This window comes from Aedes aegypti, chromosome 1, assembly GCF_002204515.2.
Source record: "Aedes aegypti strain LVP_AGWG chromosome 1, AaegL5.0 Primary Assembly, whole genome shotgun sequence".
Classification (NCBI taxonomy): Eukaryota; Metazoa; Arthropoda; class Insecta; order Diptera; family Culicidae; genus Aedes; species Aedes aegypti.
In genome coordinates this window covers 13,455,769-13,472,184 of record NC_035107.1, presented here as the reverse complement: position 1 = coordinate 13,472,184, position 16,416 = coordinate 13,455,769, and the positions used below count along the sequence as shown (strand labels likewise).

General features: G+C 38.1%; 1 protein-coding gene across 1 annotated transcript in view; it reads right to left on the bottom strand.

The window, feature by feature from the left end:
* LOC5569471 (phosphatidylinositide phosphatase SAC1) overlaps positions 1 to 15,937 on the bottom strand; it is a 32,555-nt gene extending 16,618 nt beyond the window's left edge. Inside the window, exons 1-3 of the mRNA XM_001658506.2 lie at positions 15,718 to 15,937; positions 15,492 to 15,583; positions 15,223 to 15,428 (exon numbers count right to left, since the gene is read on the bottom strand). Coding sequence (XP_001658556.1) covers positions 15,223 to 15,428; positions 15,492 to 15,583; positions 15,718 to 15,752 — 333 coding nt within the window. The 5' untranslated portion in view covers positions 15,753 to 15,937. The remainder of the gene's footprint in view (positions 1 to 15,222; positions 15,429 to 15,491; positions 15,584 to 15,717) is intronic.
* Positions 15,938 to 16,416: the final 479 nt, after the last annotated feature.

The following is a 16,416-nucleotide window of genomic DNA, read 5'->3' as shown; positions in this document are numbered from 1 at the left end:
CACCGATAAACGATTCTTAGCATATGGTCGCATACCCTTGAAGCTTATTACGACTTTCGATGCTGAGCTCGAAGTTGATGATAACGGCGATTTATTGAGAACTAGAACATCTTTCCATGTCATTCAAAAGGGTCAACAACCACTTCTAGGAAAAGTGACAGCTCAAAAATTGGGAGTTCTGAAGGTTGGGCTACCTAGCACTCACTCTTCATCAATCAGGACAATTGAAAGTTCCACAAAGGTTTTTCCTAAAATGAAGGGCATAAAATTGAACATCCCTATCGATAGAACTGTCCCTCCCGTTATTCAACCGTTGAGACGCTGCCCGATTCCTATGTTGGAAAAGGTAGAACAAAAACTGAATGAGCTCTTAGAAATGGACATTATTGAGAGAGTAATGAAACCAACATCATGGGTTTCACCTTTGGTGCCTATCCTTAAAGAAAACGGAGATTTACGGTTATGTATCGATATGAGAAGAGCGAATCTGGCAATCCAAAGATTGAACCATCCTCTACCTATCTTCGAAGATCTTGTAGCAAGGTTTCGCAACGCCCGATTTTTCACATCACTCGACATCAAGCAGGCCTTTCATCAGGTAGAGCTATCGGAGGACTGCCGCGATATCACCACCTTCATTACGAACTGGGGGCTGTACCGGTATAAACGGCTGTTATTTGGAATAAACTGCGCGCCTGAGCTCTTCCAAAATCTCATGGAAAGCATTCTCGGGGGATGTAAGAACACTGTTGTGTTTATAGACGACATAATGATATTCGGAGAGACGGAGGAAGAGCACGACGCTGCGGTAAAACAAACGCTACATGTCTTGAGTCAATACGGAATACTGCTGAATGACCATAAGTGTAGGTTCAAACAACGGGAAGTCAAGTTTGTTGGACATCAGCTATCAGCGGACGGCGTATCGCCCAGTGAAGAAAAGATCAAATCAATTTTATCCTGCAGGGCTCCACGTACAAAAGAAGAGCTAAGAAGTTTTCTAGGTCTTGTGACGTACGTTTCAAGGTAAACTTATATAACCTTGTAACATATTTTCGATGTGTTTGTAATTTGGTGTACTATTAGGTTTATTCCGAATCTAGCGACCATAAACTACCCTTTGAGACAGCTTCTGAAACAGGGAATTCCCTTTGAGTGGAAAGCGTTACATCAAGAGTCTTTCGAAAAAGTGAAATCACTCATTGGATCCGTAGGCAGCTTAGGTTTTTTTGACCCTAAAGATCGCACTTTGCTAGTTACTGATGCTTCTGGAGTAGGATTAGGGGCCGTCTTCATCCAGTTCAAGAACTGTCAACCAAGAATTATCAGCTATGCTTCGAAAAGTTTATCCGAGATCGAGAAAACCTATCCACCTATTGAAAAAGAAGCCCTCGGTATTGTCTGGGCAGTTGAAAGGTTTAGAAACTATTTGCTCGGAGTCACATTCGAACTAGAAACAGACCATAGACCTCTGGAAACATTATTTTCGGCAACATCCAGACCAACAGCGAGAATTGAGCGATGGCTGTTGCGAATCCAGGCTTTCAAATTCAAAGTCATTTACCGCAAAGGCTCGGCTAATTTGGCAGATTGTTTGTCTAGATTAGCGGCACATGTTGAAGACCCTCAATGGACAGAAGAAACGGATGTTTTCATAAGAAGAGTTGTGGTGCAGTCTTTGTCTATTCTCTCGACTTCATCCGATACGCAAGATTTTGACACAAAAACTGAAGAAATGATCAGAGCAGTTCAAGAATCGGCTGCAATCGATATTGGAGAGGTCGTACAAGCAACAGCTTCTGATGATGAGCTACAAGACCTCATCAAATGCATAGAAACCGATCATTGGGAGCGAGAAAATGTGAAGCAATACAAAGCCTTTCGACTAGAATTCTCATTTGTTAACAAGTTGATTATGCGAGGAACTAAACTAGTTATCCCTACTGCTCTGAGGTCAAGGATGTGTGAATTGGCTCATGAAGGTCATCCAGGACAATCAATGATGAAGAGGAGGCTTCGGGAGCGATGTTGGTGGCCCGGAATAGATGTAGATGCTGTGAAATTTTGTGAAAAATGCGCAGGATGTCAACTGGTACAATCTATAGATCCTCCAGAACCCATGATGCGTCGTACGCTCCCGGAAAAGCCCTGGATAGATTTGGCGATGGATTTTCTGGGGCCTATGCCATCCGGAGAGTATCTGTTAGTTGTAATCGACTATTACAGTCGATACATTGAAATAGAAATAATGAACCGAATCACTGCTCAAGAGACCATCAAACGTTTGAGGCGCATTTTCAGAACATGGGGTCCTCCAAGAACAATAACGCTTGATAACGCGAAACAGTTTGTTTCAACTGAGTTCAAGGAGTATTGTTCAATCAACGGCATACATCTCAACCATACTTCGCCATATTGGCCACAAGCAAATGGCGAAGTAGAAAGACAGAACCGATCTTTATTGAAACGGATGAAAATTGCTCACGCTATTCATGATGATTGGAAGGTAGAACTAGACAGTTACCTGGATCTATACAATAATACTCCGCACACCATAACCGGAAAGGCACCTAGTGAATTGTTACAGGGCAGAAAGTTGCGATCGAAACTTCCTCAGTTCGACGATCTTGAGACGACACCGCCAAATACCGATTTCAGGGATCAAGATTTGGTCAAAAAGGTTCAGCAGAAGGAGAGAGAGGATACTAGAAGGCGTGCAAAGCTCAGTCCTATCGCTGCTGGTGATATTGTGCTAATGAAAAATCTTCTTCCATCGAATAAGCTATCCACCAACTTCCTCAACGAGAAGTTTACTGTGTTGGATAGAAATGGATCGAACGTGACAGTGCAATCTAATAAATCTGGCAAACAGTTCAACAGAAACGTTTCACACTTAAAGAAATTCAACGCTCTATCTGATGCTGAAAACGAAGAATCAACGATGGAACCAAATACCCACCAAGTCATCCAAAAGTCTACAGAATATCCCGAAACCGCAGCAACTGATGTTTCCGGTTCGGGACCTATGAGACGATCGCTGCGGATCATCAGACCTGCCGACAGATTCAGTCCTTGAAGATAAGTATACCTTTTGTTCTAGAAGTATTGTTCTATTTATCATCACAAAAATGCGAATAAAATGTTTCTATAAATTGGTAAAAAAAAGGGGATGTGGTAGACGGGTCTATTTATACTGAACCCTATTCGGTATCTATCCATTGAGAATTTGCACCAACACTACCGTATGCTCTGCATTGGGTCAGTCTGTGATTTTGCGCTGCTCGGTGTGATCGGCTTCTCGCGTCTCTGCGGCTTTGAGCAAGTAATACTGTTTGTTCGCGAAGTGCTCATTTTAATTGATTACTACACCAACAAATAAAAATATATTTGTGTTGATAAAAACGGAATAAATTGTGAAAGAAATCGGAACGTGGCAAAAACGGAACATACCTGTATTGCATTAGTTTTAAATGATTTTACCAAACCAGAGGCCACCATCTTGGATTTCAAAATGGCGTCGGACAACGATTTCCGTCATCTCCTTGTCGCGCCCGTTCCGAAAATGCCCATATTGCATGGGTATAATTTCGTAAGCATTTATTTCATTTAATGATAAAATCCATGTTATATAATATTTTTGTGAAAGATGTGAATTACATGGAAGATCATATTTCAAGAAATATGATGAGTACTTTGAAGTTAACTCTTGTTCCGTAGATAAATTTAAACAAGGACGATAAGTTAGTGCTGCCGAAAATACCCTCAGGGTGCCGAAGCCATCATTTACCCTACTTAACTCCATCTGTCCAATTTATTGGAACCCATCTCATCTTGACGACATATCTACTTGAAGGTTTCAAATAAAGATCTTTCGATTTATGTGGGAATATTATGAGTTGAGTTTTGGAAGCATCTTACATGTTTGCAAATATGAAGAAAAAAATATCCAAACTTTTTTGCAATCTACTACAGATTACACGCAGGCTTCGTTCTTTTGGCGGAGAGGCCTGTTTCATCCGCAAATAAAGATTTTTCAATTTAACACCAAAACTTTCAAAAACTTTGGTTTGAAATGATGAAAAATACGAATGTAACACGCCTATGAATGATGATTTATGATTGCAATGGGCTACAAATGCTTGACATAAAAAAATAAATCCTATTGCAAATTCCACCTCATGCTCCACCCAGGTTTCTTTCTTGAGCTTGATCGGCCGCTCGTGGTTACTATTTACTACGCCAGATCAGCTGCACTTACACAAAGAACCAACCAGATGACTGCTTGTGATTAACAGGCACCCTCAGTGTATAAGTGCTGGTGATCTTCTATTTTTAAGCAACAATGGCGCCTGTCACGTCAGAATGCAGACCAATGAGGGGAAGGGGAAGGAGTTGATGATACATTCAACTGGCTCCCACGGTAGACCGTATATACCACTGCGTCTACGCCCGTTTATGCGGGACTGCCTATGTGTCAGGCGTAAGGAAAGGCGTGCTATTATGATGAAAGAATGGAAGCGTAGAGAAACGATTTATTTCTGGCCGTCTCGGGTTCTAGCAAATGCTATGAACTGTGATAGATCAACTGTGATATATTGAGAGTGGTAGATAGAAGCAAGTGAAAGATACAACTACAAAGTACGAGGAAAGAGACGAGCCGGGGATTGAACCCATGACTTTCTGCTTATAAAGCAGAAGCGGTAGTAATTGGACCACCAACCCCGTCAGGATCCAGGACTAAAATAAGTTTCTTTCTTACTTCAAATTTTGTTTACAGACAAATGCTAACGTTAAGACTACTATCGATGTACGTTGTATATTATTACATGTCAGGTAACTATTAAGTGTCTTTAAAATAGAGAACTTTAAAGAATTCTTGCCAGAAAAAAGAAATTAAATAAAAATAAAAACGGATTAAATGGGAATCAGAAAACAAACAAAACTCAAACAAAAATTAGGAGATAGAGTTTTTTTTTATTCCTCACTTTTTATTTGTTAGGCACTCCGTGTACTTGGCGGCTACTATGCCGACAAGATAAAAGTTTTATCCTTCAAAAATCTAAATATCTCATGATATAACAACAAGTCTTACAGCTGGTATTACTATATTTTTTTTCCAAGAATTCACTCAGCTTATTGCCTAAAGCAGTGGTCACCAAACTGCGGCCAGCGGGCCGCATGCGGCCCTTAGGGAGGTTTTGTGCGGCCCGCGAAATGATTTTGAACGTTAGTGTAATGTGGCTCGCATGATGTCACTTCATGATAACATGGTTTAGAGCAGTATGGCATAATATTATTAGCTATCCTACATGTTACACAATTGAATAATTATCAGGAATCGAAATAAAATCTTCTGAATTTTCTCAAACCTTAAATATATCTGAATAACGATTCCCTCAGTCTCAGAACTCCGAAGAGGAGGAATTAGTAGGATAGAAATCTGGACTGACAATGAACGTACATTTTGTATAATTGTTGATGATTCAGTGACGGATCTTGTTGTTTCACAGTTGTTTCTTCGGTTTTTTTTAGTTGATTGACAGCAAGGAAGTTCTATAGAATTATAATCAATATATTGAAATGCCATTCTTAATATTAGGTTGATTAAAATTTTTGGGTGTTCTTTAAATTACTTGATATCAAGCTTAACCCGTCAACGCCCAAGGTATCTCACAATTGGAATTCAGCTCCGTTTTTGTTATTCATAATCGTATTCCCATAAAATAAACCTAATTTCACCAAAAAATTTCAAGTCTTTGGTGGGGATCCAAAATCTTGAAAGTGTGTCGTCCATATCTAGTTGTTCTATGAGTTTATTTTCAAGATTAATCAAATATATTTTCATGCTCTTCGACCCATTACAATGTAAACAAGTTAAAAAAACTGCAGTTGAGGGGTAGTTCATAAATTACGTCCCGTACAGAAGGTGGAAGGAGGGGGTTACAAGGAAACGTGACTACCAGGCTTCCGAATTCTCACTCACTCTCACGATAATGGATTTATCCCTCACAGCAATTTTCAGCGATCAGCTGCCTTGGGATTTTATCCGTCCACAAAACAAAGCGAAAATAGATAATTGCACATTTCCGCAGCTGCGAGAAGTTTGTTTTCTCTTTCTCCGATCCATGGAGAATTTTTCCTGTATCCATCGCCACGAGCAGCAGTTGCTTTTATGCACCAAATTAACCACTCCTTTCGTCAAGTTGATGTGGTAGCATGGTTAGCGTGCACGTATCGCGGTTGTTTTTAGCAATGTTCTAGGTTCGAATCCCATCGCCGGCACTAGTTTTTGTTTATCCACATAGTGATAATTCTCCGGAGCAGTTGGTGAGCGAAAATATGATGGAGTGAAAATCAAATTATCCACAGAGTGGAGTGATTTTCGGTTATCCACCATCGTAGCTCCAGGGAAAATTAGTGTGAGCGATAAAAGATGTTCACGCGAGGAAGCGAAAAAAGCATTCTCCTTACGTGCGAAAAATCGTAGATTTCGCATCATTGATACGAAAATTCAGAACCCTGGTGACTACCCATATAAAAAATGAAATCTATACAAAAAGTGTAATATAGAGAAAAATTGAGGAGGATGAATAAGGCCAAACTTTGCGTGACGTAATTTATGGACGTATCCTGATAAACAAATTGCAACATAATGAATAAAAATTTCAGAGGCGAAAGATGCATGCCAAAACTAAATCATTTAGTGACTTCAATTCAATTGTCTGCTCTACCAAGTAAGTAAGTAAGATAGAGACATACATACATTTCCATACATGTACATGTACAATTATGCCCACTTACACCCTTTATACCAAAAACAAAATAAAATCTTACGTCAAATATTTTGATTATAAAAAAACCTACAGATGTTTCAGAATATTCTTCGAAAAGATTCTATAAAACTTGCCAGCTGACTATCCTAATCTTTTTTTCTGGGTCAAGTTATTAGTATACAATGTGGTTCGGATCTGACAGCGATCGAAATATATATTTGGCAATATCAGAATTTCGTTAGTGCTAATCAAAAGTTAGACCTTCAGTCCAATGACAGTCAAATATTGCACTCCAACTGTTACATGCTTTACAGACGTGAATATTTGAAGCCAACATAATTTGTCTATAACGTTGAAGTTACTGCATATGGTCTTATCCACCGATAGAACCGAATCCACGCGGTCCAAGATTTTTGACACTAGAGATTCAAAAGATCATCTTTTTCATTCGACGGCTAGAAAACATGTGTTTTCTTCGTTTAGCCTCCAATAAATGATGTCAAGGTTCATCTAAAAATGTAAGGAGCATTGCATCCGAAATAAGCGATTATTGCTCGACTCGATAGTAAGTATCCATTGTTTTGATCCAGGCAGACCAATTTCTTATTGGTTGTTTCCTTGATGTTTTGCACATAAAAGCAATTCCCAGCTAATAAGTTTTTTTTTTTTGCGAAAATACCTTTTTTAGTTGATCACTGTTTTCGAATATATCAAATTTTTCATCACTGGACTTCAATATAGGCGAATAGAATATTTACCGACTAGCGCCATCATGAAAATGACTTCCGAACTAAGAAGGATTTACGCGAATAGCTTTCTTTGGATTTAATCAGTGGACTGATATATAAGCGAATAAAATGTGTGCCCAGTAGTGCCATTTAGGTGATTTCCGAAGTAATAAGTTTCTAGACGAATAGGTCTCATTTAGTTCTTCAACTTTGTCAAAGACACTAACTTTGTATCCAATCACTGTATTGAGATATAAGCAAATAATATGTTTGTCTACTAGCGCCACCTCGGGAGAGTTTTTCAAACTACTATGTTTCGGAGCGAATAGATCGCATTTAGTTGAACACTTTTGTCGAAGACACCAATTTCGAATCTCATCGCTGGGCTGAGATATAAAAAAATATATTTGACCACTAGCGCCATTTTGTGAGTGTTTTTCGAACTAATAAGGTTCTAGGCGAATAGGATTCATTTAGTTGTTCAACATTGTCCAAGATACAAACTTTGTATCTAATCACTTGACTGAGAGCAAAATAAAATCTTTGCCCACTAGCGCCATCTAGTGAATGTTTTCCAAACTAAATAGGTTTCATTTAGTTGATCAACTTTATCGAAGACACTTATTTTGTATCTCATAACTGGACTAAGATATAAGCAATAATGATTTGGCTCACTAGCGCCATCTTTGGAGCATTTTCTGAATTTATAAGGTTCTATGCGAATAGGTATTATTGAATTTTTCAACTTTGTCGAAGACATCAATTTTGTATCTCATCGTTGGACTAAAATATAAACAAATAAAGTTGTGGCTCACTAGCACCATCTTGGGAGTGTTTTCCGAATGTATAAGGTTCTATGCGAATAGGTATTATTTAGTTGTTCAACTTTGTCGAAGACACCAATTTTGTATCTCACCGCTGGACGGAGATATAAACGAAGCAAATATTTGTACGTCGGAAAGTTGTTTCATATTTTGCTTATAGATGCAACATTTGTTGGCGTCAGTGCGCCACCTGGTGAGTTAATTCTGAATTACAATTGTTACCAAGTGGAAGTCAGCAGTCCTGTGATCAACTTTGCAGAAGACATTTTTCTCGTAAACATCTTTATTTTCAAGATATTTGCACTACAAATACCGTCCTATTTATAGGACGCTGGGCGTTCGGGGCTTCTGTCCTATTTTTAGGACGCTGGGCGGATATGGGTTAAACGAGAAAACTGGGAAAATACATCTTCGAGCTGTTTAGTAGGGCCTCACTTAGCCGAGTGGTTAGAATCCGCGGCTACAAAGCAAAGCCATGCTGAAGGTATCTCTGATCGTTGCGTAATATCAATTTGCTTGACGTCCCAGGACATAGAGTATTACCGTACCTGCCACACGATATGCAAAAAAGGTAACTCTGGCAAAGAAAGCTCTCAGTTAATAACAGTAGAAGTGCTCATAAAAATACTAAGCTGAGAAGCAGGCTCTCACGGTGTGTTTCGTAGAGCAATTTCAAAACAAAAAATTCGGCATGTCTGAAATTTTGACACAAGAAAGCCATGATTGTCCCCTTTCATTTGCAACTAAAACAAAAATAATCGCACTTGTTTTAATTATGAATCGTGGTTTACGGCCAACCAGCCGAGTGGAAGTTTAACAACTACCGAAAAGCTAAACATTACATATAATTTGCAATTGGATTAGATGGACAAATTGATGTGAAGATTTGCGAAAAAGTTACACGTCTTCTCAGTGAGAATCGAACTCACGACTCCCCGATCTCTAGTTGGGGCGCGTTAACCACTACGCCATGAGAGGACTCATGAACGCAGAAGTTAACCTGAATTCGATTTCAGCTCAATAATCACGTGGTCCTCTTTCGCAAAGTGCACCTCTTTCGGAAGAATTAGATGCCCATCCAAACACAACGCTTTCTATATATATCCAATGCCTAGCCCGAGAGCGCATTGTTTTTTAGGTATAGGAATAGCACACTACACTAGCCAGCAACTGCGCTGGCTGAGGTTTCTATTGTGTGGGCTTCCAATGGGTCGCGACGTTCTCAAACGACCGGTTACGGAACATGAGTCCGTTGCTCGATAAATACTTGTTTTAATTATGAATCGTGGTTTACGGCCAACCAGCCGAGTGGAAGTTTAACAACTACCGAAAAGCTAAACATTACATATAATTTGCAATTGGATTAGATGGACAAATTGATGTGAAGATTTGCGAAAAAGTTACACGTCTTCTCAGTGAGAATCGAACTCACGACTCCCCGATCTCTAGTTGGGGCGCGTTAACCACTACGCCATGAGAGGACTCATGAACGCAGAAGTTAACCTGAATTCGATTTCAGCTCAATAATCACGTGGTCCTCTTTCTTCATGTTCCGTAACCGGTCGTTTGAGAACGTCGCGACCCATTGGAAGCCCACACAATAGAAACCTCAGCCAGCGCAGTTGCTGGCTAGTGTAGTGTGCTATTCCTATACCTAAAAAACAATGCGCTCTCGGGCTAGGCATTGGATATATATAGAAAGCGTTGTGTTTGGATGGGCATCTAATTCTTCCGAAAGAGGTGCACTTTGCGAAAGAGGACCACGTGATTATTGAGCTGAAATCGAATTCAGGTTAACTTCTGCGTTCATGAGTCCTCTCATGGCGTAGTGGTTAACGCGCCCCAACTAGAGATCGGGGAGTCGTGAGTTCGATTCTCACTGAGAAGACGTGTAACTTTTTCGCAAATCTTCACATCAATTTGTCCATCTAATCCAATTGCAAATTATATGTAATGTTTAGCTTTTCGGTAGTTGTTAAACTTCCACTCGGCTGGTTGGCCGTAAACCACGATTCATAATTAAAACAAGTATTTATCGAGCAACGGACTCATGTTCCGTAACCGGTCGTTTGAGAACGTCGCGACCCATTGGAAGCCCACACAATAGAAACCTCAGCCAGCGCAGTTGCTGGCTAGTGTAGTGTGCTATTCCTATACCTAAAAAACAATGCGCTCTCGGGCTAGGCATTGGATATATATAGAAAGCGTTGTGTTTGGATGGGCATCTAATTCTTCCGAAAGAGGTGCACTTTGCGAAAGAGGTAGGCTGACCATAAGCTAATCAAATAAAAACGGGACAACCTCAAAAGACAAAGATATAAATAATGGTCTCCTATAGAAATTCGAAAAATTTGATTCTGGATCAGTAGAATTTAGGAGATTTGTAGGACGAAAATCTTTTCGTTAGACTGAATTGTTCTACTTAAGTTCATAGTTAAAATTTACTTGAAAACTGCATTGCAATTTGTTTAATCATTTCTGAAAAATTTCAACATTAAAGGTTTAAAAGGTTTAGTATTCGGTATTCATTTACGTATAGGTATTCCACTAAATAGTTCGAAGATTTATTATCTTGAAAGATCGTTACAATTTTCACTGTTAAAATTTGATTCTGGGCTAGTAGAATTTGCCCTTAAATTAAGTAAGACGAAGTAAGTGTTTTCGTTATGATGATCGAATCATTAAACGTATTCTTTTTCTAAAACTTTGTGTTTTTTAAACCGTTCTCTAAAGATAATATTATCATTTGAGCATCAATAGGACAAGTAGAATTATTGTTAAATATAATTTACAATGTTTGTGAGATAGTGTACCTATGAGGATACGAAGATTTATTTGAAATATGTATTAAATACAGATAACTTCGTCCTTTTTTAAATATTTACTCTTCTGAGGTTTATTTAAAAAAATATAGTAATACATGATATCGAAAAACGACTTCAAATTTTTGTCAAAAATATGAATAAACGTCTCAAGACAAAAACAAGTAAGTTTCAAAATAGGTTTTGTAAACGAAAATTTGAAAAGAGATTGAAAAAAAGGTTTGATTATTGGACTTATCTTCAAAAACAGTCTTCCATAGATCAGCCTCAATTTTATGCTATACTTTGGAAAATGTTGTTATTTTATATGATTTTTTTTAATAATATTAAATATGTTTCAATGAACCTGGATTCTTCAAACTTATGAAATGCTTAAATAAACAATATATAACTAAATTAAACCCAACCTTGTTTTGAGAATTGGTCAAAAAATTGATATTTATAAGCATAAAACGCAAAAAGTGAATCAGAAGTATATTCTGTTTACAAAGTTCGTTTATCTTTTAATGATAAATTGATAACAATTGAATAAAAAATAAGACATCAAATTCCGAAAAAAAAGTGAATTTGTATTGAATTACTTTTTAATTGAAGGGTTTTTCTGCCGTAGGCAGGTTCATACTTATATAAAAAATAAATAAATAACGTAAAAAAAAATGTGTTTATTTTACTGCTGCTTTTCATTTTAACTGTTGTTTAATATTCTCGATTTCTGAAAAACGGGACAATTTGAGCATTTTCAATAAAACGAAGGGACAGATCTTCAAGGTGATGAAAACGGTACTGTCCCGTTAAATACGGGACGTATGGTCAGCCTAGAAAGAGGACCACGTGATTATTGAGCTGAAATCGAATTCAGGTTAACTTCTGCGTTCATGAGTCCTCTCATGGCGTAGTGGTTAACGCGCCCCAACTAGAGATCGGGGAGTCGTGAGTTCGATTCTCACTGAGAAGACGTGTAACTTTTTCGCAAATCTTCACATCAATTTGTCCATCTAATCCAATTGCAAATTATATGTAATGTTTAGCTTTTCGGTAGTTGTTAAAAATAATCGGTCGGGGGGTCTGGAGCAATTTTTTTTTTTTCAATATTTTCTACGGAGTTTGGGTTATAACTTTACCTTAGTAAGCACCTAGGGTCTTTTACGACCCATTTAAAAATTCAAATCATTGTAACTTTTGATTGAAACAACTTATTATTTTATGTGGGATTTTATTTTTGCGGAAACAAAAGTTTTTAATGACCCCTAAGGGAGCTTCTATAAAAAAAAGTACAAACTGTGACTTGGGGTCGTTGTGAAAAAATCAGTGTGTTGACCGAATTTAGTTCTGTTGAGCTTATATGAAAGGTACACATGTCTAGTTTCAGAAACCCTTCCGGAGATCCGGAATTGGAAATTTCCCTTGAACATTTCGGTCCAGTCTGGTTCATGCGGAACTGGTTCCTGGAGTCCCGGAAGGTAGTAAACCTGGACAATTCGATGAAATTATTCGAATTTATGCACCAAAACCAAATGAATTGTGTCCAACTCATAACGATTTATTTTGTTTGGATGTATTTTGCCAAAAGAATGAATGGATGGTTATTCCTTTTGCTCCTTTTGGAGCACTGGAATGACCACCAGGAACTCCGTAATATGTGACCACTAAGTTTTAGCACCAAAACTGCATGCGACGCCTCAAACTTCATGATTTTGAATTCTTTGACTCTTCTAATTCAACTATAGCACCAACTTGAACTTTTTTTGATGGAACATTAGCATCAAAAGTCGTTCGAGTTGGCGCTTTCGTAAGTTTTGAACACAACATATATACGAAACTTAGTACTTGAGATCGGATAGGGAGCCGGATCCTGTTCTTGGCACTTGTGATTCACTGGGGGACAGTGGGGTTTTTTTAAAGCTACAGAGCTCATATTTGGTTACCACATGCGTTGTACTGAAGCGCATCTTACTGCAAAGTTTCAGACAATTCGGCCGAAAAAACCCCCCCATGCCAAAGTGAATCATGGAAGTGTCCAAATGGTTCTGCACCCTACTCTTATGATATGCCTGAGATTTTTGTTGAAGCTTCGTATGATTTCGTTATTAAGCTAGCAAAATCGTAAAGTTACTAAGTAACATTTTCAAAGCTGATTGAATTTATTTGTTTAATGTATTACTATAGAATTCCGTACAACTCAAATAAAACTATGCTAAAACTGAACATTACAGCATCTTATTGAGATCTCTTAGCAAAATGCCACGATCACACCATCAATTTTTCACAGGTAGGTTTTTTATGCATTAAACCTATCCATGTTTGTTTGAATTCATTACCACTTTTCTACCATCAATTTAACAAGGAAGTGTATATTTGCCAGCATTATTATTAATATTCTTATCTTTATTTAATAGATTTTCAGCCCTAGACTGGCTAATCTTAAAATATTTGTCAGCAATCCTGTTTGTTTTTCCATCGCAAACAAAAGAAATGTTCTGTCAATCATCATAACCAGCACATGGACAATAGTGTCAACATTGTACTGCCATTGCATTTGGGTTGGAATATTGGATTTATTAAGTGTTATTTTACGTCTGTCATTGGCACAAATGTGAACTTGTCAATATTCTTGAATCTATGACATAAGGTTGAAAGGGCAAAAGTTCGAAGAGGAATAAAGAGGGGATAAAAGGTCGAAGATCTTTATTCAAAGATGATTAAATTTTCCATTTGGCAAATCACTTTCAACTTTTGTCCTTTTGACCTTTTGCGTTTTCGACCTTGTCTTCCAACCTTTTGTTTTTCGACTTTTTGTCCTTTCGACCTTTTGTCTTTCGATCGTTTGTTCCTAAACTAAGTCAGGAAGATGAATATTGCTCTTGAGTTACAAATTAAAATTAAAAAAAGGTTGTTTGACATACTTAGTTGTAAAAGCAATGCAAATTTCAACAATGAATGAAGCAAAGAAGAGGCAACTTGGACCCATGCATGTAAATGTTTAGGTGTAGAGCTGTCTGGAATATAATCTACAAGATATTGATACTAGATTTTTGCACCATTTTCATCTAAATCCGTTACAACAGTTCACCTCATCAAAATTTATAAATTTACGGTGCATGTAAAATGATGTTACAATAAACAAAACTTTAAAAAAAAAGTTGCACTAGACCCCCCGATGGATTATTTTGATTTTAGCAGCAAATGAAAGAGGGAGGTCTTACCTTTCATCGGTCCAAATTTGAGACATGCCGATTTTTTTGTTATAAAGTTACATGAAAAAGACACCGTGATTTATAAACTCCGAGATCATTTTTAATTTTGTGTTATGGATTTTCCCAACATTTCAAATTTGATACTGACTATATTTTTATATTGCGCAAAAAAAACTGATTCCCGGAATGAACTGTCGAGTATCAGTAAATTGCGGTTCATTACCAACAAATTTAGTCATTTGTTGTCTAAACCTCAGCCTTCATACATTTTCAAGTTTCTCATGTTCAGGGAATCTATTTATTTATTTTTTTTATCGAATTTGAACTTTTTGTGCTTACTGGATTGTTCTTCGTTATATTTTAATAAATCTAATATCTTCTTACTATTTTCTGAATTGCCTGAAATTCCGTTGGTAAAAACTTGCTTGTTATACATGCGGCCCGTACAATGTTCTGTAAGCACCTCATGTAGGCTGAGGACCACTGGCCTAAAGTTTGCTTCAGATATTACTACAAAGATTTCTACAGAAATTATTTTCGTGATTTTTACGAATTTCCTAATTATAGTGGAAACAGAAATGGTCAGAGTAGGCTGCTAATGTTTAATGTCAGTCGGCAATAAGGGCGCAAGTCAGTCCAAAGCCGGGGAACACCTCTAGAGAAATTACTTAGATAATTCTTGAAGCTTTTCCTCAAGTAATCTGAAAAGAACTTTTGAATAGTCGCGTCATAGTTTCTGAACTTCAGAGTGTGAAGATTTCTCTAGTACCAATAATATAGATACTATCAAGAGACATGCATTAAAAGAGAGACCAACTCTCTAAAAAGAGACCAGTTACCAGCCCAGTAATCATCCCACTAAGTTAGTTACAACCACTGACCTGCGTCTCGCTGAGATGCGTCAGCGAGGGAACGAAGGGAATGATATCGAACCCGGCTAGTCGCCAAATGACCTGCGAGTTGATGATTCCGACGAATATCCGGTGGGTCATCACGACCAGATGGAACCCGCTGATCAGCTTGATCACGCCCAGAATTCCGCATATTTTGCGCACCTGTATTCCCTGCGGCAGCTGATTGGTCTTGACTGCAAAAAAAATCGATAATTACTTTCAAGAATAAGACGCGACCAGAAATTGAGGGTCATTACCCTGAAGCGACGTTTCCCGACTGATCCGGTCGATTATCAACACTTCACTTTTCCCGTTTGGTTCGATGTAGAACTTATCAGCCGTGATGTAACTGGAAATGCAATTTTAGAAAATTAATCCCAACTGGATAAAAAATATATGCGAATCTTAAGTCCATATCCGAGGGCGACCTTTACCCATCAAAATTCACTCTGCAAAAATAAAAACGCATCCAGAAATACTCACAAGTTCATGTCATCGTGGATCTCCCAGGAAGCCATCGTTGTCCGGGCCAAGCAGTATCACTCACTCCTTTTCAAAGAAAGCAATTTTACCAATTTTGGACCAACAAAAATTTGTGAAAACACAAAATTTCAAAAGCGATTTTCGCAGATTTTAGGTTCTGCTTCCTTCCGATTCTGACGGACGACGACTCGGACTGAACGATGAAAAATCGATGACGTGATAATCGGATGACAGACAGCCGAAGGAGCGAACAAAAAACAAAACGCGCAAAAGTCAACAGATCGCTGCGCAGGGGTGTCATCGTTTGGAGTAGGATTTTGGTACACGGGAAAAAATTCTGTGGTAAAAATAACTATTTTAGCTGACTACGCCCATTCTTAAAACTACCATGGAAATTCAGACCAATTTACTATGTTAACGGTACATCCCACCGCATTACTGGTATATTTGACAGAAATAATTTACAACAATCTGATTCCAACTACAGACATGGTAAAATCAAGCACATTTCTGGTCTGCTGAAAATTGCCGGTGCGAGCGCTTAAGTTAACCCCCTAAAATGGTAGTTTTTACCGCACAATTTTTTTGCGTGTACGCGCGATTGATATTTTTGAGCGTTCAGGCCAGGTCACACTTTAGAATTTAAGCGCTGCGAAAATTCCATTCATCGATTAAGCTAAGTATGCTGTTTCGCTCAAG